This window comes from Megalopta genalis, chromosome 5 (genome assembly GCF_051020955.1).
Source record: "Megalopta genalis isolate 19385.01 chromosome 5, iyMegGena1_principal, whole genome shotgun sequence".
Taxonomy (NCBI): Eukaryota; Metazoa; Arthropoda; class Insecta; order Hymenoptera; family Halictidae; genus Megalopta; species Megalopta genalis.
In genome coordinates this window covers 11,936,661-11,956,803 of record NC_135017.1, presented here as the reverse complement: position 1 = coordinate 11,956,803, position 20,143 = coordinate 11,936,661, and the positions used below count along the sequence as shown (strand labels likewise).

At 39.9% G+C, this 20,143-nt stretch overlaps 3 protein-coding genes across 3 annotated transcripts; 2 read left to right on the top strand and 1 right to left on the bottom strand.

Moving 5' to 3' along the window:
- The first annotated feature begins 2,935 nt into the window (after positions 1-2,935).
- LOC117221026 (uncharacterized) lies at positions 2,936-15,798 on the top strand. The gene is made up of 6 exons (XM_033471587.2): positions 2,936-3,204; positions 4,544-4,948; positions 10,431-10,600; positions 14,293-14,377; positions 15,323-15,372; positions 15,478-15,798. The coding sequence occupies exons 2-6, from the start codon at positions 4,689-4,691 to the stop codon at positions 15,618-15,620; spliced, it is 708 nt and encodes a 235-aa protein (XP_033327478.2). The 5' UTR covers positions 2,936-3,204; positions 4,544-4,688; the 3' UTR covers positions 15,621-15,798.
- LOC117221027 (uncharacterized) lies at positions 15,731-18,088 on the bottom strand. Its single transcript, XM_033471588.2, has 5 exons — positions 17,169-18,088; positions 16,821-17,076; positions 16,212-16,369; positions 16,068-16,138; positions 15,731-15,983 (listed from the first exon to the last, which is right to left on the bottom strand). Exons 1-5 carry the CDS (start codon positions 17,277-17,279, stop codon positions 15,845-15,847), a joined length of 735 nt encoding a protein of 244 aa, XP_033327479.2. The 5' UTR covers positions 17,280-18,088; the 3' UTR covers positions 15,731-15,844.
- On the top strand, positions 17,988-19,915 carry LOC117221011 (uncharacterized). Its single transcript, XM_033471566.2, has 3 exons — positions 17,988-18,099; positions 18,539-18,703; positions 19,341-19,915. The coding sequence occupies exons 1-3, from the start codon at positions 17,988-17,990 to the stop codon at positions 19,652-19,654; spliced, it is 591 nt and encodes a 196-aa protein (XP_033327457.2). The 3' UTR covers positions 19,655-19,915.
- Positions 19,916-20,143: the final 228 nt, after the last annotated feature.

The window sequence follows — 20,143 nt, the reverse complement described above, 5'->3', positions numbered from 1 at the left end:
AGCGAACACAGTAATTTCTCCCTAATTCGCGCTCAGACTGCGCACAAAGATGGACAATTTCGGGAAGAGGAGATACGATTATTCGAGCCTTGCGGCTCGTTTTCATAGTTGTTAACAATCGGTAACTATAAAAACGAGCCGTCTGCTAGTTTCGTCGAAGTTTCAAATTTTCGAAAAAATTGTCGATATTCAAACAGCTATAACTTTGTGCAAAAAAATCGTGCGACCATGGAACTCGGCTCATTTTTAAGTCCAAAGTGTCTACTTTCAGATGCTATTAACCAGTTCCTTTTAAAAAAATTGATTGATGATATGACCGATGGGAATCCTCGTTCTGGATTTTATAGAAAATTTCGAATTTTCGAAAAATTGATGATATTCGAACAGCTATAACTTTGTGCAAAAAAATCGTACAATGATGGAACTTGGCTCATTTTAAAGCCCGAAGTGTCTACTTTCGGATGCTGTCAGTCGATTTCTTTAACAAAATTTATTTGCGACACGATGGATGGGAATCTTCGTTCTACAATTTAGTAGTTTTGTCGATGTTTCAAAATTTTCGAAAAAATTGTTGACATTCGAACAGCTATAACTTTGTGAAAAAAAATCGTATAGCAATGGAACTAGGCTCATTTTAAAGCCCGAAGTGTCTACTTTCGAAGGCCGTCAGTCGATTTCTTTGACAAAATTTATTCGCGACATAGTAGACGGGAAACCTCGTTCCAGACTTAACACGAAATTTCTAATACCTTCGAAACATCGACGATATTCAAAACACTGTAACTTCGTGAATAAAAATCGTGGAACAACGATACTAAGCTCATTTTAAAGCCTGAAATCTCTACTTTTACCGAGTATAATTCATTCTCGCCGAAAAAATTGCTCGAAGACACAGCACGCCGTAAGCTGCAACAATTTATATCAGACAAGGTAAAAACGAGTCATTTATGGAATCTTGGAATTAGAAACGGCATACAGTAATGATAGAAAATTGATCATTTTTCTGCAAAATTTGAGCGTCAATTAAGGAGAATTTACTGTAATGCGAACGCTGCAATTTACGCTGCTCGTGTTGAACGCGATACGATTGATCGGCTGTTCGAACGATTTTTACTCGGCACCGATTAGTCGGATAAAAATGTTTCCGAGCACAAAGAATCGACAGAGGTTTCCATCTTCGTCGCGACGTTCCGTCGTCATCGAGTCTCTTGTGCCATCATTATCGGGCCGTTCCGTTAAGATAAACGTAATCGCGGACACGCGTAACCGACAGCTGCGAAAATACTCAAGTCGCACGATTTTGCGTTTCGTTCGCTTCACGATGAATATTCATGACGCACAGCTATCCGGCTAGTCGAAAATCGAACCGGCTAGAAAGTCGGAATCCTTGTGCACTTTCTTCCGACTCGGTACACAATGCATTCAAGCGAGCACAGTTCTTTGTCCCTCTTGCTTTCTAGCCGAATGCGTGCAATACGCCGGCTGGCATCGTGCTCCTGTTCCGCCGCGGAAATCAAATAGTCGCGTAAGCTCCTTCGCGACTAGCCTACCCCAGTTGCATTTAGATACGCTTTCCAATGCTTCGGCCGCCGTTTATAACATTTGCACATCGATTATAAAACTCGGGCACTCGAGTGAAACTTCGGGCACTTGAATGGAACTTCGGGTGCTTGAACGAAACTTCGGGCACTATTGCCAATTTTCGGGTATCATTGTCATCTTTCGGGTACCATCGTCATTTTTTCGGGTACCGGCATCATTTTTCTAGGTACCATTTCCATTGTTCGGGTGCCATTACAATTTTTCGGGCACCGTCGACATTTTTTCGGGTACCATCGTCATTTTTCGGGTACCATCGTCATTTTTTCGGGTACCGTCGCTATTTTTCCAGGCACCATTGCCATCGTTCGGATGCCATTGCCATTTTCGGATACCGTCGACATTTTTCGGGTACTATTGTCAATTTTCGGGTACCATCGCCAATTTTCGGGTACCATTGCCGTCTTTCTGGCATCGTTGCTATCTACTCTTGCTGCCGTTCTCACGCCATTGCTATCTTTCGGGTACTACCGCAATAATTCTCACGCCATTGCTATCTTTCGGGTACTACCGCAATAATTCTCACATTATTGCTATCTTTCGAGTATCACTATTCTGACTGAAATTTAATAAATTTTAATAAAAACGTCACAATTAATTTTTAATAGAAATTCTATTTAATCGACTTTAAACGGGGGTAATATTATCAACCTGAAAAACAGACATTGAAAATTAATATTACAATATAACCACTTTATCCAAATATAATATTAAACCTTCGGTATAATTGAATTTTATAATAAAAATTTATTTAACCGATACCATTACCCTCATTTAAAATCAATTAAATCAAGTTTCTATTAAAATCGATCCTAATCAATGCCCATTAAAATTTAAATCTCGCAATAAAACCAGCTTATTATTACCAGTTTACTTGATCACAATATAATTTCGTAATAAAAATTTACATCATCGATAACACCACCCTCATTTAAAATCAATGAAATGATACTTCTATTAATGTCAATCATAATCACGTATGTATTACGATTTAAATCTCGTGTAAATAAACCCAGTTTAAATCAATATTTCACTGTACAAATTCCAGACCGCCTTTCATAAATCGCATAAATACAATCGAACGATCATGATCGCCGATGATCGGGCACAAGATCGTGATCTGTGACAGCCAGCAGTGCCGATTAGGTACACGATGTTCCCGGTACCGTTGCTCGTTATCCAACAATGGTCATCGATACGTGCGGCTGACGTAGAAACGATTGCAAGTGCAACGGTGCAACGGCATGATGCACCAGCCCCCAAGGAGAAGGTGGGGCCGACGGTGGCGCAGGCGTGAAAGTCTTCGGTTTCACTTGTCTTCGAGGAGATCGGCGTGCACACCTGCGACCGGTAGTAGGAGAGGAGAACAGTGAACCGCGCGGGTACCTGCTTAGACCGATCCAGAAGCGAAATTGTGGTCGCGCCGCGCGCTATGCGCCTCTTCGAGCCAACCGGAAACTCGCCTGATCGCTGCGCGCACGAACCGACCGTGTCGGGATTTACGAATCTCGGATTTTCGCGCGCTTCGGGAACAGTGGTTTCGCACGCAGTGTTGTAGCTGTCCGACGAGAAATGTCGTGGAATGTTGCTAGACACTGATCGCAGGTACTGGACTTTTGCAGCGATTTATTTCTATTCTTTTTTTGTATCGTTCGCTTTGCTGTTTCGTAACTTTTTCGACTAACCTTGAACTTGAACTTAAAATACGAGACAAATTATTTGTACAATTTCGAGATAAAAATTATAATAATTAGACTATATATATATATAGTTCAATAATATCTAGACTGCGGAGTTTTATGCAAAATAAAAGTTGCCTGCTTTCGTTCTTCAATTATTTTATTCAGTTGAATATAATGCAACGGCATTTTAAAATTGTTTAAATGTTCTGTGTTCGATGAACTCATTTTCGACATAATTGACCACGTTTATTAGATACTTTTAATGTTTTGCAGATCAATTTTTGGCACTTCAACTACTGCTGAGACGTTTGAACATTGTTTTTGAAAATTTCCAATACGTTTGGGAATTATTTAAGAAATTATAAAACGAGATCTAGCATAAATTTATTTGCAAAGTGCTTAGAGCCTTCTCGATCCGAACGTCATTGCACAGAAAGGTCCTAAAATGTCACAAATCTACTTAACGCAAGATTTACAGGGTAAATCAGCTGCCTTCTATCGAGCAACAAGCAACGCATATATCCAATAGATTATTCAAAAGTGTACTCATTAATCCAGTGATAGAAAGTTGCAAAGCGAGTTCTAGATAAATAAATGATTTGCCTAGCTACGTGTCTTTGGTGGCCGGACGTTGTTCCACAGCTATATTATTTATTGATTGATTTATGAATGCTTCAAACCAGGTGGTTTATTTAGCAAACACAAGGTCGTTGCATGCACATATGTTCGATATTACTTACTGTTGTTTTCTAATATTTTTGGGCAACATTGTTCGAAAAAAGTTTTAAATATATATATATTATATTTTATATATAATTATATATATTAATTAATATTAATATTATTCGTATATATATATATATATATATATATATATATGTATATATATCATTGTTGTAATTGATTACTATTTATTGATATATTAACGTTATTCATATGTCAATATTTATTAACATATTAATATTATTCATACAATATATCACTATTTATTAATATGTTAATATTATTCGTGTCATATGTCAATATTTATCAATATATTAATATTATTCATATAATAAATTCATATATCACTATTTAGCAATGCTATATAAACCAGATGGTTTATGTAACAAATACAGGATCGTTGCATGCACACATGTTCGATATTACACACTGTCGATTTCCATATTTTTAGGCAACATCGTGTGAAAAAAAAATGACAAATTATTCCTCAAAATATCCTAAACTTTTGTCAGCTGATCTGAGAAACGTTTCATTGCAAGGGGAGCTTCCTGGGCCATTAAAGAGGCGGATCGACGATCGGGGAACAATCGCGATCGCTGTCGACGGTTCTGATAAGCTCGATCGAACCGATTCGTACAGTCGAACAAAAGGGTGGAACCGGAAGGCGGCTGGTCCCGTCCCGCCATGAGAATGCCGGCAGAGTCCTCGATATATTGGGACTCGGTGGGTTCCCAGCGGTCGACATCCGGCGGCAGCTCCGGGGACGCTTGCAGCTCCGGAAGCGCGAGCAGGCACTACGTGGACCCGTGGGACCTGGAGAACTATGCGTACCTGCGCCGGCACAGCGTGGCCGGCCCAACGCAACAGGCGCCGCCGCCGCCGCGACGCCACCGACGGCCCGCCTATCATCTTTCGCACGAGGCTCGTGCTCAGTCTGAATATTGGTGAGTGAACACTCCAATTATCATCCAATTTGTTCACGATCAAAGCCGCTGTTATATTGCCGCGAGTCACGCGAGTCTCTTGGAACACTTTTTGCGAAGCGTGGAACGTGTCACGTCATGCCTCGGTTAGGCTCGCGACCTGTTGGATTTTATGGCCGGGCACGATACTGTTACGTTCGCTGCTGTTTGGCTTCGATGGCGTTGAATTTGGGTTGGTAGCTGTCTGTTTTTATGTAAATTGTAAGAGTTTGGTATCTGTTAAATCGCTGTTAAATTGCGCGACGTTGGAATTAGGTACCTGTTCGCTTTGAGGTCGTTGGGATTGGTTGGGTGCCTTAGGCTTGATACTGTTAGAATTGGTTGAGTAGCTTAGTATTTATACTGATAGAAATTATTAGGACTGATTAGGTACCCTAGGCTTGATACTGTTAGAAATGATTAGGTAGCTCAAGATTTATACTGCTAGAACTTATTTGGTACCTTAGGCTTGGTGGTGTTAGTACTGATTAGGTACTTTAGGCTTGATACTGTTAGAAATGATTAGGTAGCTCAAGGTTTCTACTGCTAGAACTTATTAGGTATCTTAAGCTTTGTACTGTTGGTACTAATTAGGTATCTCAGACTTAATACTGTCAGAAATGATTAGGTAGTTCAAGGTTTATACTATTAGAACTGATTGAATATCTTAGGCCTGATACTGTTAGTGCTGATTAGGTACTTTCGACTTGATACTGTTAGAAATGATTAGGTAGCTCAAGGTTTACACTGTTAGAACTATTAGATACCTTAAGCTTGGTATTGTTAGTACCGATTAGGTATCTCAGGCTTGATACTGTTAAAACTTATTAGGTACCTTAAGCTTGGTGGTGTTAGTACTGTTTAGGTACTTTAGGCTTGATACTGTCAGAAATGATTAGGCACATTAGACTTGATACTGTCAGAAATAATTACCTACATTAGACTTGATACTATTAGAACTGATTAAGTATTTTATGCTTGATACTGTTAGTACTTATTAGGTACCTTAGACTTGATACTGTTACAACCAATTAGGTAAATTAGACTTGATACTGTTATGACTGAGTAGGTACTTTAGACTTGAGATACTGTTAGATTTCATTAGATACCTTTAGATAACACTACCTTTTTAGATAACACTAGTTTATTCAACAATGACTAAAAGATTTGAGCAAAAATTGGTTCTAATGATAACAAAAACTTAAGAAACGATTACTAAAAGTAGTATTCAAAACTTCTTCGTTATAAGCTCAGTTGGAAAAATCAAGAAAACATAACTTTCCAAACTTCTTATCGTTTCAACCAATTGCAACTTCTACAAACATTCTATTATTTATCATCTAGCAAACTATTTATTACCTATTATTTATTACCTAGTTTAACGTCTCAAAGAGATCGACGTCATTTGATACACAATCCAGTCCGATCTCGCATAGTTAGCGCCTGTTCCGTTATCTCGAACACCGCAACCATCATTCTCGCGTTTCTCGATGATCTCTTCGCTCTCTTTCGGCCACGTTTCCACACGTTAACACGATTACATTTTCCGTCCCACATTCGCGTTCGTGTAGCCTAGTAGACCGAGCATTTCTCTATTCCCAAGTCGGACCCACAGTCGCCGACGGCGCGACGCTTAGCTTATTTTCCGCTCGGCGTTTCTGCAATCGGCTCTCGGGCATCTCCATTTATCAACGTTTGCGTTCGATTTCTGCGGAGCGTGACGGAAGGCCGCGCGTGGCATTCGACGCGTTTTCTTCCCTCGACGGGATCGAAAATCGCCTCTGTGTAACACGCGTGCCACACGGCTCGGGGGACCTCGCCTTTCACCGGTTCGATCCGAGCCATCGATTTAAGTCGTCGTCGTTAGGGGGTTCACTGCACCGTGCTGGATCGCTGATGGATGCCCATTACGATCGAAGGGAAGTGTCTCTTTCCGGCAATTAAATTCCCGTCCAATTGCACGTCCCGTTTGGCCAGCTTCGTTACGAAACACCCCGCCGCCGGAACGTCCTCTATAAAACTCGAGGCATCTCGAAAATTTTCGATCGGACGTTCAGTTCGATCCTCGGTTATTCGCGCGACTCCCTGATTCGCGCTCAGATCGCGCACAAAAATGGACAATTTGGGAAGAGAAGATACGATTATTCCGCCCTTGCGGCTCGTTTTCATAGTTGTTGACGATTGGTAACTAAAACGAGGAGTCTACTAATTTCGGCGAAGTTTCGAATTTTCGAAAAAATTGCTGATATTCGAACAGCTATAACTTCGAGCAAAAAAATTATACGATAATGGAACTTGGCTCATTTTAAAGCCCGAAGTGTCTACTTTCAGAAGCCATTGATCAGTTTCTTTTAAAAAAATTGATTGATGATATGACCGATGGGAATCCTCGTTCTAGATTTTACGTAAAATTTCGAATTTTCGAAAAATTGATGATATTCGAACAGCTGTAACTTTGTGAGAAAAAATCGCACAACAATAGAACTTGGCTCATTTTAAAGCCCGAAGTGTCTACTTTCAGAAGCCATTGATCAGTTTCTTTTAAAAAAATTGATTGATGATATGACCGATGGGAATCCTCGTACTAGATTTTACAGAAAATTTCGAATTTTCGAAAAATTGATGATATTCGAACAACTATAACTTTGTGAAAAAAAATCGCACAACAATAGAACTTGGCTCATTTTAAAGCCCGAAGTGTCTACTTTCAGAAGCTGTTAACTAGTTTCTTTTAAAAAAATTGATTTATGATATGACCGATGGGAATCATCGTTCTAGATTTTACATAAAATTTCGAATTTTCGAAAAATTGATGATATTCGAACAGCTGTAACATCGTGAAAAAAAATCGTATCATAATGGAACTTAGCTCATTTTGAAGCCTGAAGTGTCTACTTCTTCTCTGTATATTTTATTTTCGCCGAAAAAATTGTTCGAAGTCACAGCACGCGGAAAGCTGTAACTGTTTATATCAGACAAAGTAGGAACGAGTCATTTATGGAATCTTGGAATTAGAAACGGCTTAAACTCTCCCTAATTGACGCTCAGATTGTACACAGAAATGGACAATTTAGGAAGAGGAGATACCGATTATTCGAGCCTTGCGTCACGTTTTTATAGTTGTTGACAATTGGAAGTAGGAATAAATAACATTTATGGATAAATGGCAGCGTCGGTGTACGTCAATTATTTTTATCAAAGTAATGATTACTTTATCTAAAAACAACGCCGAAATGAACAGTTTCTTACTAATTACCAAAATACAAATGCCTTTCGAATCAGCGTCCTCAGCTGCCATTGCGAGTATTTCATAAGACTCGACGTTTTCGTAAACTTTCGAATACGATAAGTTAATAAATAAATTGAAACTGCAATCGCTGTTACTTGTACGCCATAAAGTATCAGTATTAAACGTACAAAAAAATTACGAGATTCATTTCTAGAAGTTCGCACACCGTAAATCGTTAGATTTTATCGCTTTCGTAAAATACCGCAGTATTTGGGGCGTCCGCAGTAATACCGACACTCGCCCTAGGCAATCAGAGCGAAGAACGTCTGCAATTAACCGCGATCGATCGGAATTGTAAAGAAGAACTTGTAATAATGTTTCTCTCGGCGGATGCTCGTTTCGCGGGGCTCTGAGAAATGGTCCCAAGGAACGACGATGCAGATCAGCGATCGCTATGCCACGCTTGTCAGCGCATCGCTCAAGAACAGCCTGCCCTACTTCGGGGCCCACGGATACGATCTTCCGCGGGCGTACTGCGAGCCGTGAAAAAAATATTATTGGGTTAAACAGACTGTGAACAACGGCCCGGCCAGGAAAAATTCCGCCGCGGCCGTAAACAATGCGCGCGAGTTTCTTTGTGCAACCGCGACGAGATCGATTATCAGCTGTTTTCGCGGTTTACAGCCGACCCGAAATTTCGAAACGCAGCTGGGATTCGAGATCGGCGCCGTTCAATTCGCCTTCGTTTCGATACGAAATTCGTCGTCGTTTCGTTCACCGATCGTTACTTGCCCCCCGCCTCCCCTCCGCGGTCTCGTGCCGATCGTTTTCCGTGCCACGGCGTCCGCCAAGTTCGTCGTCCGGTTCACCCCAGTGTCCCCTTTTTTTCCGACGGCGAATCCTTCCGTTTCCCGCGCAATTTCACCGGCCCGGATCGCGAGCGATTTAGTCGTTCAATTATTCATGGAAATCGCCATAACGTTGCCCGAGCTGCGTTTTGCAATTCCGGAGAATACGACGTCCCTGCGACGTCATCGAGTGTTACGCGTTTCAATTAATCTCGTAAGTAATTGTTGCCGCGAGCGTGTTAATATTCATTTGAGGATTTGAGGCTTGAATAATTACAATTAAGACGCCGCAATTAGACCGCTTTCAAAATTCGTGCAACCCGACGCGGGAAGTTCTGCAACCTGCGTTTCGCAAAATTTGTTCCTGTTTGCGTTACTATGCTGCACATCGAGTCCACGTGGAAATTGAAAATTTGTAGAGCATCGGAATATTTCGTGGAATATTTCACTATTTATCCGTATATTTATATGATTTATTGGTATTAATATATTTATGTTGTATACACGATATATTATTATTTATTAATATATTTACGTCGTATATACAATATATTATTATTTAATAATATATTTATATTATTGTTGTCATGGATTACTATTTATTAATATATTAATATTATTCATATATAATATATCAATATTTATTAACATATTAATATTACTCATGTAATATGTCAATATTTATTAATATATTAATATTATTCATATATAATATATCACTGTTTATTAATCTATTAATATTATTCATATAATATATCAATATTTATTAACATATTAATATTACTCATGTAATATGTCAATATTTATTAATATATTAATATTATTCATATATAATATATCGCTGTTTATTAATTTACTAATATTATTCATATAATATGTCAATATTTATTGATATATTAATATTATTCATATAATATATCACTGTTTATTAATCTATTAATATTATTCATATAATATGTCAATATTTATTAATATATTAATATTATTCATATATATCAATATTTATTAATATGTTAATATTATTCATACAATACATCACTATTTATTAATATATTAACATTACTCTTATAATATATCAATATTTATTAATATATCAACATCATTCATACAATACATCACTATTTATTAAAATATGAATATTATTCTCGTAACATTACACTACGTACATGTAATGTAACGCCAGCACCATAACACAATATAACACGACATAACGCGGAACAATGAAAATAATATGATATAAATATTATAGCTTTTGGAAACTCTCTCAAGTAATTAGTGTTGGGCGAAACGGGGAGTCCAAGGGCAACCATACTGTTTTCCACGTTAAATAACAATTTCACGTTGAACAAGCGATGGGAAAGAACTGGAATAAGGGGGAACATTGTAGGTATTCATCCTCGGTGAGAGAACCGGGCTACGACGCACCAGCTTTCGTGGAAGAATTGTATTGTGGACCACCTAGGCCAGCGAACAATAGTTGCTACTATCAGCAGCCGATCTACGAGGACGAGGTGCCGGATTACGTCGCACCGTTTCCGGTCTACGCGCCTCTCTCTGGTAAGATTAACTGCTTTCCTCTTCGTTAGACGTCCTATCGAGGCTTCTACAAGGTGGCCCGAAAAGTACAGCGAATCCTTGAAAAGGGCCGATTCCTCGTTTCATTCGAAGCAGTTTTTCCCTCGGCGGAAACGTTCCAGGTGGCATCGTTAACGAGTTATTAACGAGAAACGTACGAGTGGGCGGCGCGACAGCGAGCTCGATAGAGCATTGGCCGCGAGGGCGGGGCGTCGGCTGTACTCGCTGTCCGATTGGCGCGCGTTTATTCGATCGTAACTCGTTAACGAAGCCGCGGAGAAGAATTCCGCAAAGGGAAAAGTTGCTTCAAACGGTCTCGGGGATCGCTCGTTTCAAGGACTTACATTTTTGGAAGGTTGTTTATAAACCTGATGTCGTCCGCGGGAAACTCTGACCGCTTGTAGACGTTTCCGAAAATCGGTAATCGCCAGAAAACAGTCGGAAAAGTGCGGATAACAATGCTGCAATCCGTTTTGCATAAGTGCCGCGGGAACAATGGAATTTGAATTTCTAATTATAGACGAATGTTCGCGCACGGGTATAATTATTTCGATCGGATACGTGATCAGAAGACCGTGATATGGATTCTCTATTACGCTTTCACCTGGTCAATATTCAGTTCACTGGATTTTCCTCGCGAGCGACGACTTCTGCAAGAACTTCCTTTATAGGGGATCTTCGCGTAACTTCGGTACACTCGGTGGAAAAAGTTCGCGCGCGCCCTTCGAAATTGAACGGCTTTTTATTTTTTGGACGTCGAAGCGGCGAGTTCGCTAGAAAAATGAGTAAACATAAATTGCTATAATAAATTGTTCGCGAAGATTGCGATTGATCGCGATAAGGAAAAGATATAAAAATGATTCTACCGGCAACGAGCGTACGTCGAGCATTATTCGCTAATTTCCCGAGGCGATCGTGGATCCGGGAAGAGAAATTAGCCGACGCCTCGGGGCTAGAAATTTTTGAGAAGATCGTGCGACCACACCGACGCTCCGCCAGGTCGGACAGGTGACAAAACACGTCGCATCGGATAGGATGATCTGATGTAACGCCGGTCTCTCCTTAATCCGAGACGTCGACGACCCGCACGGAACCGGTTTGCTAGGCCGTTCGTGACCAAAAGCCACAATGTGCCAGTCGAGCGCGTTTTCTCCTCAATGGCTCGACCGCGTTAATTGATATTCTTGCACGCGGCGACACGATCACGCGCGCACGCCTCCCCCGCGTGTGCCTTGCATGGGAAAACCCTACGAGAACGTTATGCAATCCCGATGCAGTTGCATCGCCGGTACCTGCACGCGCCGGTCGGATTTAATTGGTCTGGTCACTTCCGTCCGAACCGGGACGGAAGCGACGCTCAGAAGTCTCGGGCACCGTTTCCAAGTGCAACAGAAAATCCTTCCGAATAGACGCTCCCTAATTGTGCACAATAGTGGGCCGCGAGGCTGAGGGACAATTGGAGAGAATTTACTGTATCTGGTACCAGTCCTAAGACACTCGCTTCTAAGTTTCTGGTACCAAGACTGAGGTACTCGTCTCACTTTTAGACACATTTTCAATTTTAGATATTTTTCTGTTTCGGGTACTTTCGCGGTTTTAGGTACATCTTTCTGTTTCAGGTATCATTTCCAAGTTTAAGGTACTGGTACTAAGGTATTTGTTTCACTTTTGGACACTCTCTCAATTTTAGGTATTTTTCTGGCCCAGGTACTTTCTCAGTTTTAGGTACATCTTTCTGTTTCAGGTATCATTTCTGAGTTTAAAGTATTAAGGTACTAATACTAAGGTACTATTTTAACTCTTGGATACTTATTCGATTTTAGGCTCTTTTCTGTCTCGTATACCTTCTCAGTTTTGGGTGCTTTTTGCTGTTTCGGGTACCATTTCTAAGTTTAAAGTACGAAGGTACTTGTTTCTTTCAAATTTCTTTACAATTTTAGGTGCTTTTTTCAGTTTCCGTTATTTTCTCAGTATCTGATACTTTCCCCTGTTTCGAGCACAATGTTTAAGTTGAAGGTACCGCTACAAACTTTTGGGTACGCTACTTCACGTTCCAGGTACCATTACAAACTTCCCGATGCATTTTCGAAGTTTTAGGTACCACCACGAACTTTCTGCTACAATTTCGAAGTTTTAGGTACCAGTACGAACTTTCTGGTACATTCTCGCAGTTTTAGCCATCACTGCAAACTTTCTGGTGACAGTTATATGTATCAGGTACCGCCACGACGTCTCAGGCACTTTTCCCAACTTATGGGTGCCGCGGCAATTTTTCGGTTACGCTTTCTAAGTCTCAGGTACCAGTTCACACTTCAAGGCACCTTTTCCAAATGTTAGGTACCACTGAGAACTTTCGGGTACCGCTGGACATCTGCCTCACGTGATTTTAAATTTCAGGTACTTTTCTCAACTTCCGAGCACCCTTTCCGGATCACGTGAGAGTTTATCGAATGATTCGGATTAGCTAATCCGTTCTTTGTTCCGCGAGCGTTTCTCGAAACGGACAAGCGTCTCGAAAAGGCAGGCCAGCTAATGCTTCTTGGGCAACGCGACGGTCGCAAAAAACGCAGAAAATAATCGCGCGGTGACAGGTAGGAACGAATCGATTTCGCGGGAAATCGTCGTCGCGACGTTTCGCCGTTTGTCACGCGGCAACGCCAGGGCCGGCCGCGATAGAAATCGCGGCCTAGAAAGTCGAATGTCCCGCGCGTTTTCGCGCCCGATGTCGCGCAGATGTTACGCGCGCGATTTGATGCTCGACGCGCGTGTTCATTACTTCGAACGGCTTTCGAGTCGTCCCCGCTTTCTCCTGGACGCGTCAAATCACGCATAGACGGCCGAATAGTCGCAGAACACTTTCCTCTTTTAATTCCATCGATAGGCAGCCGCCTCGTAATTTCCATTGCAAATGGCTGGACATAATTTACGCGTCTCTCGTTTGCCCGGCCAGTTTTATTTTCTAGTCCGTCGTTATCGCGTCTGCCTTGTTACCAGCCTCTTATCCAATCGAGAATTCTGTGCTATCGTTAATAATTCTAATATTTTTTTTTTAACAAAAATTTTAGTTTCAACGATTCCAATAATTTTGGTAATCAAAAATGTATTGCTCTGCCGAGCAATTTTTTTTTAAAGATCTGGCCTGTTTCTGCACTGCGCAGATACAGTTTCCTCGTCCTCGTTCCGAATCGTGAACGAGGACCGTTCAAGGTTGACGCCGCGAGAGACCGAAGGCGTCTGTGGGCGTCCAATCCATCGGGCGATTAGAGCCAAGCTTGTTAGACGCGGCGCAGTCTGCTGCGTTTCTATAATATTAATCAGGGGATTACTCAAGCGAGAACTACACGATGAGATCCCGATTAACTGAGGATAAACAACGGAGAAAGTAAATTAGGTGTCTGGCCATTGGCTGTCCGATACTACTTTCTCGATAATTAGCCTCTGGTCAATCATGAATTCATGAAGACATTAATATCTTTTTAATATCCCGAAGACACGTTCACTACATTTTTTCGCATCGTGAACGATTGTCGGAAGCAATTCAAAACGCAGAAGCTTGTCTTTCCTTTAAATTGCAAGAAAATTGACATTATTTTTAATAATATTCGCGGTATGAAATTTAATCATATTTATGGTGTGAAATTTAACAATATTTATGGTGAATTTTGGCTCTCCAGAGATAAGGCATGGTGGCGAGTTTATGGAGGACCACAGACGCTTCAGGCACAGGTGTAAATCCACGGCGATGAGGGACCTCCACAGGTAAGGTATAAGCATTATTGAAATTAGGATAGAATTTCGATTATAGAATTTGTATTTTGGTCATTGAAACTATAGAAGAGATTCCCAGCTACACGTTGATAGTAATTTTTTACGTATTCGAGTTCGAATTAATTAGTTATTAACGATTTTCTGTTTTATGTTCCAATAGTCAATATTCCAGCAAATGATTCGTGCCGCGCTTCCCATAAGAACCAATGCTAAATCCGGCACGAATTTACTGCTGCTACTAAACGGCCGAATAGCGCCACTTTTATGCAGCGGCAAAAGGCTCAAACTGTTCGCCAAAATTACCGACTACAGGGTTCACGATTCCGACACCGATGGCGCCACATTAAAAGTTTCTACGTAAACCTGGTGGCGCCACCGGTGGCAGAACCGTGAACCCTGTAGTCGGTAATTTTGGCGAACAGTTTGAGCGTTTTGCCGCTGCACAAAAGTGGCGCTATTCGGTAGTTTAGTAGCAGCAGTAAATTCGTGCCGGATTTAGCATCGGTTCTTATGGGAAGAGCGGCACGAATCATTTGCTCGAATATCGAACATTGGAACATAAAACAGAAAATCGTTAATAACTAATTAATTCGAACTCGAATACGTAAAAAATTACTATCAACGTGTAGCTGGGAATCTCTTCTATAGTTTGGCACTGGATAAATTGTCGCTGTACGGTCCCTGTACAAAATAGCGCTGTTTTTAAATGTTCAGATATAAACTTATGTAGAAAAAATCGTTACTATTAATAATTATGGCAATCTACGATACAGATCAGATACATAAAATCATTAGGCACATCTTGAAACCAAATTATCTATTCTCTATATGCTGTAAACAATATTTTATTCGTATATACTACTCCTGTAATATATTCTGTCTAAAATTAAATAAGATTAATGAATAATTAATAACGATCCAATGTTATGCGTCTAGATCCGATCTCGTCGATCTCCAGGTACCCCCTGCAACCCCCATACAAACAGGTAAGCTCAGCTACCATAAATTTAAATTCGAATACAAATTTTTAGGTGAAACAATTGCTGTCATAAATGTGCCATTAATTGTCGGTTATCATTAATTGTTTGCAGACGCCGCGCGTCGTTCGGAAGCAGATTACCATTCGATGGTGCAAATAGTACCACCCCCGCACCTCGACTTGAACACGTACGGACACCTGAAGATAGATTACACGAACAGTTGGAACTCGCTGAATCGCAAGATCAGTAAATGATTCCGTGACTGTTCCGCGGTGAAAATGCTCGATTACCCAATGTAACATACTCTACTTAAGAAAGTCGAAATCGAACCAAAAAATGTTGCTAGTTTCATCGAGGTATGAACAAGAGTGAATTACTTATATTTGTACAAAACTGAATTACTTATTAATTATACATTTTATATGGACCAAACACACGTTTGTCGACACAGCCTGTCTTTGTTTCGTTTCGTTTCCGATTAAACCAAGCTGACCGCATCCTCGTCGTTCTCGCGATACAATCTTCTCCTTTTAGTTCCAACATTTTCGAAGTGTACTTCTTTTACATCAACGATTCTCGGGGCCTTGCTGATCTTCTCTATAGACAATTCTGGCCACCTTGGGACACACACGCATTGATTAGTATTCCAATTGGTCAGCAAAAAAAGGAACTACTTTTTTAAGATCAGAAAAGTATGCTACCTGAAGCCGTTCACATTCTCCTTCTCATTATTTCCCGATTTCCTTTGGCGTTTCTGTTTCTTGTTTTCATCCTACAATTAAATAGGAACCATTAGTGATTAATGACACAGCGATTATTACGAAGAATTATGAATGTTTTAATACCGATGCAGCCTCCAGTTTGGCATTCTGCAACAGCACATGGTATCTGAGTAGCTCGTCAGAGTGTGCCTGCTTTAGAATAGCAATTTCTTCCTTGTGCTTCGCAGCCTGAGCTACCAACTCTGCTTTCAAGGCTGTGATTTCGTTCTCTAAATTGCACACTAAAAATTTAATAAAATCGTTATTTAATTATCGGATCTATTTAATTACTTTGTCATCATTTTATAGTTATTTCAATCTGTTTAATTATCACGTTATCATTTTATAATTAATTTAATCTGTTTAACTGTTATATTTCATAATTAATTCAATTTATTTGCTTATTACGTTATCATTTCATAATTAACTTAATCTATTTAATTGTTATATTATCGTTTCATAATTAATTTAATTTATTTGATTATTATGGTATCATTTTATAATTAATTTAATCCGTTTAATTGTTATATTATCATTTCATAATTCATTTAATTCATTTAATTATATTGTGTTACCATTTTATAGTGAATTTAATCTATTCAACAATAGCTCATTATTTTATAAAACATGCGTCAACGTAAAATAAAAATGCAGACAATATCGATTCTCTGGACAAATTAGGTGATCGGTTACCTTGACCGTCGTCGCCATTACGGTCTATGACAACCAGTCGCAAATGGTCGCATTGCTCTCGGAGTTCCTGGATCGTTCCCTGCATATTCTGCTTTTCCGTATTAAACTCATCCATCATCGATTTATATCGCTTCTCGAGAAGCGCATAGCTTTGCGACAATTTCTCGAAATTCTCCTTCATTTTGTTCAAAGACTGTCTCTCCATCATTAAACTCTCTCCCTGGACATCGCTGTACGCCTTCAGCGATACGTATGCCTGTAAATTGTCATCGAATTGCAACAATTCTCTGGTCAAAGTGATCGGAAGCATGCAAACAATGTTTATAAAACGTTAGTTCTTAGCCAGACATCTCGTATTCTTGAAAATTCGTCGATAATCGATTCGAGCTCGGAACTCAGGCAGCCTTTGTCCTCCATCTTGGAATCCTGTGATATTGGACACGAACCCCATGGGTCCATGGTTCTGTTCTAAAATTATGGTGAGTAACAAAAGTTGAGGAAATTGTGTAATTTTATGCCGTGAATGTTTAAAATACTTTTAAGAGCTCAGAAATGCTTCCTGCAATTTTAATATAACAACGAAGTACCATGTTATTAATAAATAAATAAACTGTGGTTGTGTTTCAAACTTATTGAAAATATCGTAAGTTTAAAAAATTGAATAACTAAAGCTGCGAATGTTCAAAAAATATTTTGAGAGGCTCAGAAATGGTTCCTGCAATTTTTAAACAACAAGGTATCATTTTATTAATAAATAAATAAACTATGGTTCGATGGTTGTGTTCCAAACTTATTGAAAATATCGTAAGTTTAAAAAATTGAATAATTAAAGCTGCGAATGTTCAAAAAATATTTTCAAGGGCAATTTTTAAATAACAAATTCTATAAATAAATAAACTGCGATTCCATGGTCCTGTTCTAAACTTACTGAAAATATCGTAAGTTGAAAAAATTGAATAATAATAATAACAAACCATTTTATTAAGGGCGCGAAAATAATAGTGAGAGAAATATGGTAAAATCGAAGGAATCGCTTTTGTAGGAGCGCCGAGAAGTTGACTGTCGAACGAAACGCAACGATTTCTAAAACATTTTGTTTTGCATCTGCTGACCGCGCGTTGTTCACGCCGAAAATGACAGACAGCTCGGTCAAATTGAAAATACACGATGCAGTCTAAATCCACGAGCACCGCTACCAACGGGGACAGTGTCGACGAGTTGATGGAAGAGTCTGTCTTCGAGCAGATATGCGACACGATATTCGTTCTGATCCCCGAAGGTGCGTACGTCGACCTTAAAAATAGCATTTCTTTTTTTGAGCGCGCGGTACTATCATTCTTTTCGTAAATCGTATTTACGTCCCCGCCGAACGAATATCTCTCCTCTGAAAAAAACAGAAAGGTCGGGGGAGTCGCGTGTTCCGTAATATTCGGCACCAATAGAAAATTCAACGATCGTCCCATAATAACAAAATATATAATATATAATTATAATATATATTATATAATAATATTATATAATATTATTATATTATTATTATATTATATATTATTATTATTATTATTTTATTATTATAATATATAATTATAATAATATTATATAATATTATTATATTATTATTATATATATTATTATATTATATATTATTATTATTATTATTATATTATTATTATATATTATTATAATATATAATTATAAACGTTGGAATGTTGCGTCAGTGCCCCGACTGAAGCAGCTGTTTCTAAGCTGGAGCCAACTAGCCGTCGAAGATCGGGCGCAATTGAACGCTAAAGTTGCGAACTGGTGTTGTCCGAGCAGAAGACAACTTTACAAACCCTTGCAGGAAGCTTTAATTCGATGGGAGGCCGTCCAAGACACCCAAGGTTACCATTATCCTACGATATAATTATTTCCGTAGGTAATATTTTTTACGGGCCCAAAACAGTGTAACACAAGTCTCGAAATATTTTCATACAAGTTGCAATATTTCTTTGCGAGCCCTGCAATTTTTTGTAGACCCATAGAAATCTTCGGCCCAAAATTGTGACACAGAATAATTTCCTGTAATTCCTAATATTTTTTATGGGCCCAATAACGTATCTCGATGTCCTAGAAATTATCTCCTGGATCTCAATATTATTATACAGTCTCAGAATAAATTTAATGCAAGGTACAATTTTTTACGGGCCTCGTAGCGTTTCTAGAAGCCGCGGAAAATTTTACACTGGTCCCAAAATATTATCGATGAATCCAAAAGTCAGTTGCACGTCTCTGGAAGTCACATAAAATTTTGTCTAGCTTGAAAACCGTTCGGTAGGTCCCAAAATTGTGCCGTAAGTCCCGAAAATCTAGTTACAAGTCCCAAAATTAAGTCGTAAGTCCCCAAATTAAGTCACAGCTACCAAAATTTAGTAACAAGCCCCAAAATTCGATTACAAGACCCGAAGTTCAATTATAGGCCCAAAAATCGAGCGATAAGTCCCAAAATTGAGTCGTAAGTCCCGTATAATGTGGTCGCAGGCGCCCCTGGTTGCGAGCCAGGCATGGTCTCGTTCTCGTGCGACCCGCAACTGGAGGAGGAGCTGGCCAGCGTGATCTACAGCCTGGAACTGTTGTTCTCGAAGGGCCGCAGGCCCTGGGAAATCGACACTGACTACGAGGTCACCCGATCCACCAGCGTGATGAGGGAGGTGTCCTTGAACCTGAACTGCGAGAACAACCTGCGATCGGTCCTCACGCCGAAGGACAAACTACCGCACTCCGTCCACAGCTGCGGATACATCGCGGACTTCAAGAAATCCGACGACGACCTGAGCGGATACCTGACCAATTAGGCCATTCGAAACATGGCAGAACGTCTCGCTAATCTGTGCCCATTCTCTCTGACAAGTGTTACAATGATTCTCGCTTCTAATTTTCGCGCGACGATATTAACGATACGTACCAATTGTAAGTACGATTCGGCAATTGTTCGGAAAGTCCGGGTTGTCTTTTCTGCCTTGAAACTGTTCGGCCGACTTATCGAATCGTTCGTTCGTAGTTACCGATTGTCGACGATTATAAAAGAAACGAGCCGCATGGTTCGATTGATCGTATCTCCTCTTCCGGAATTGTCCATTTTTGTGCGCGATCTGAGCGCGAATTAGGGAGAAATTACTGTATTCGTTTCGTTGCAAAAATGCGTTGCACTGTTGCAGCGGGCAAGGAGAAATAGAGAGAGAGAGAGAGAGAGAGAGAGAGAGAGAGAGAAATAGAGAGAGAAACAGAAAGAGAGGGAGAGAGAAATAGAGAGAGAGAGAGAGAAAGAGAGAGAGGGAAAAAGA

Excerpts from the sequence above, each read along its gene's own strand:
- LOC117221011 (XM_033471566.2), top strand. The coding sequence starts at position 17,988 with ATGCAGTCTAAATCCACGAGCACCGCTACCAACGGGGACAGTGTCGAC. Across the intron at positions 18,100-18,538 it reads ATTCGTTCTGATCCCCGAAG|TGCCCCGACTGAAGCAGCTG; the intron begins GTGCGTACGTCG and ends ATGTTGCGTCAG. Across the intron at positions 18,704-19,340 it reads GGCCGTCCAAGACACCCAAG|GCGCCCCTGGTTGCGAGCCA; the intron begins GTTACCATTATC and ends ATGTGGTCGCAG.
- LOC117221026 (XM_033471587.2), top strand. The coding sequence starts at position 4,689 with ATGAGAATGCCGGCAGAGTCCTCGATATATTGGGACTCGGTGGGTTCC. Across the intron at positions 4,949-10,430 it reads CGTGCTCAGTCTGAATATTG|GTATTCATCCTCGGTGAGAG; the intron begins GTGAGTGAACAC and ends GGAACATTGTAG. Across the intron at positions 14,378-15,322 it reads GCGATGAGGGACCTCCACAG|ATCCGATCTCGTCGATCTCC; the intron begins GTAAGGTATAAG and ends TTATGCGTCTAG.
- LOC117221027 (XM_033471588.2), bottom strand. The coding sequence starts at position 17,279 with ATGGACCCATGGGGTTCGTGTCCAATATCACAGGATTCCAAGATGGAG. Across the intron at positions 17,077-17,168 it reads AATTTTCAAGAATACGAGAT|GCATACGTATCGCTGAAGGC; the intron begins GTCTGGCTAAGA and ends GACAATTTACAG. Across the intron at positions 16,139-16,211 it reads CCAAACTGGAGGCTGCATCG|GATGAAAACAAGAAACAGAA; the intron begins GTATTAAAACAT and ends ATTTAATTGTAG.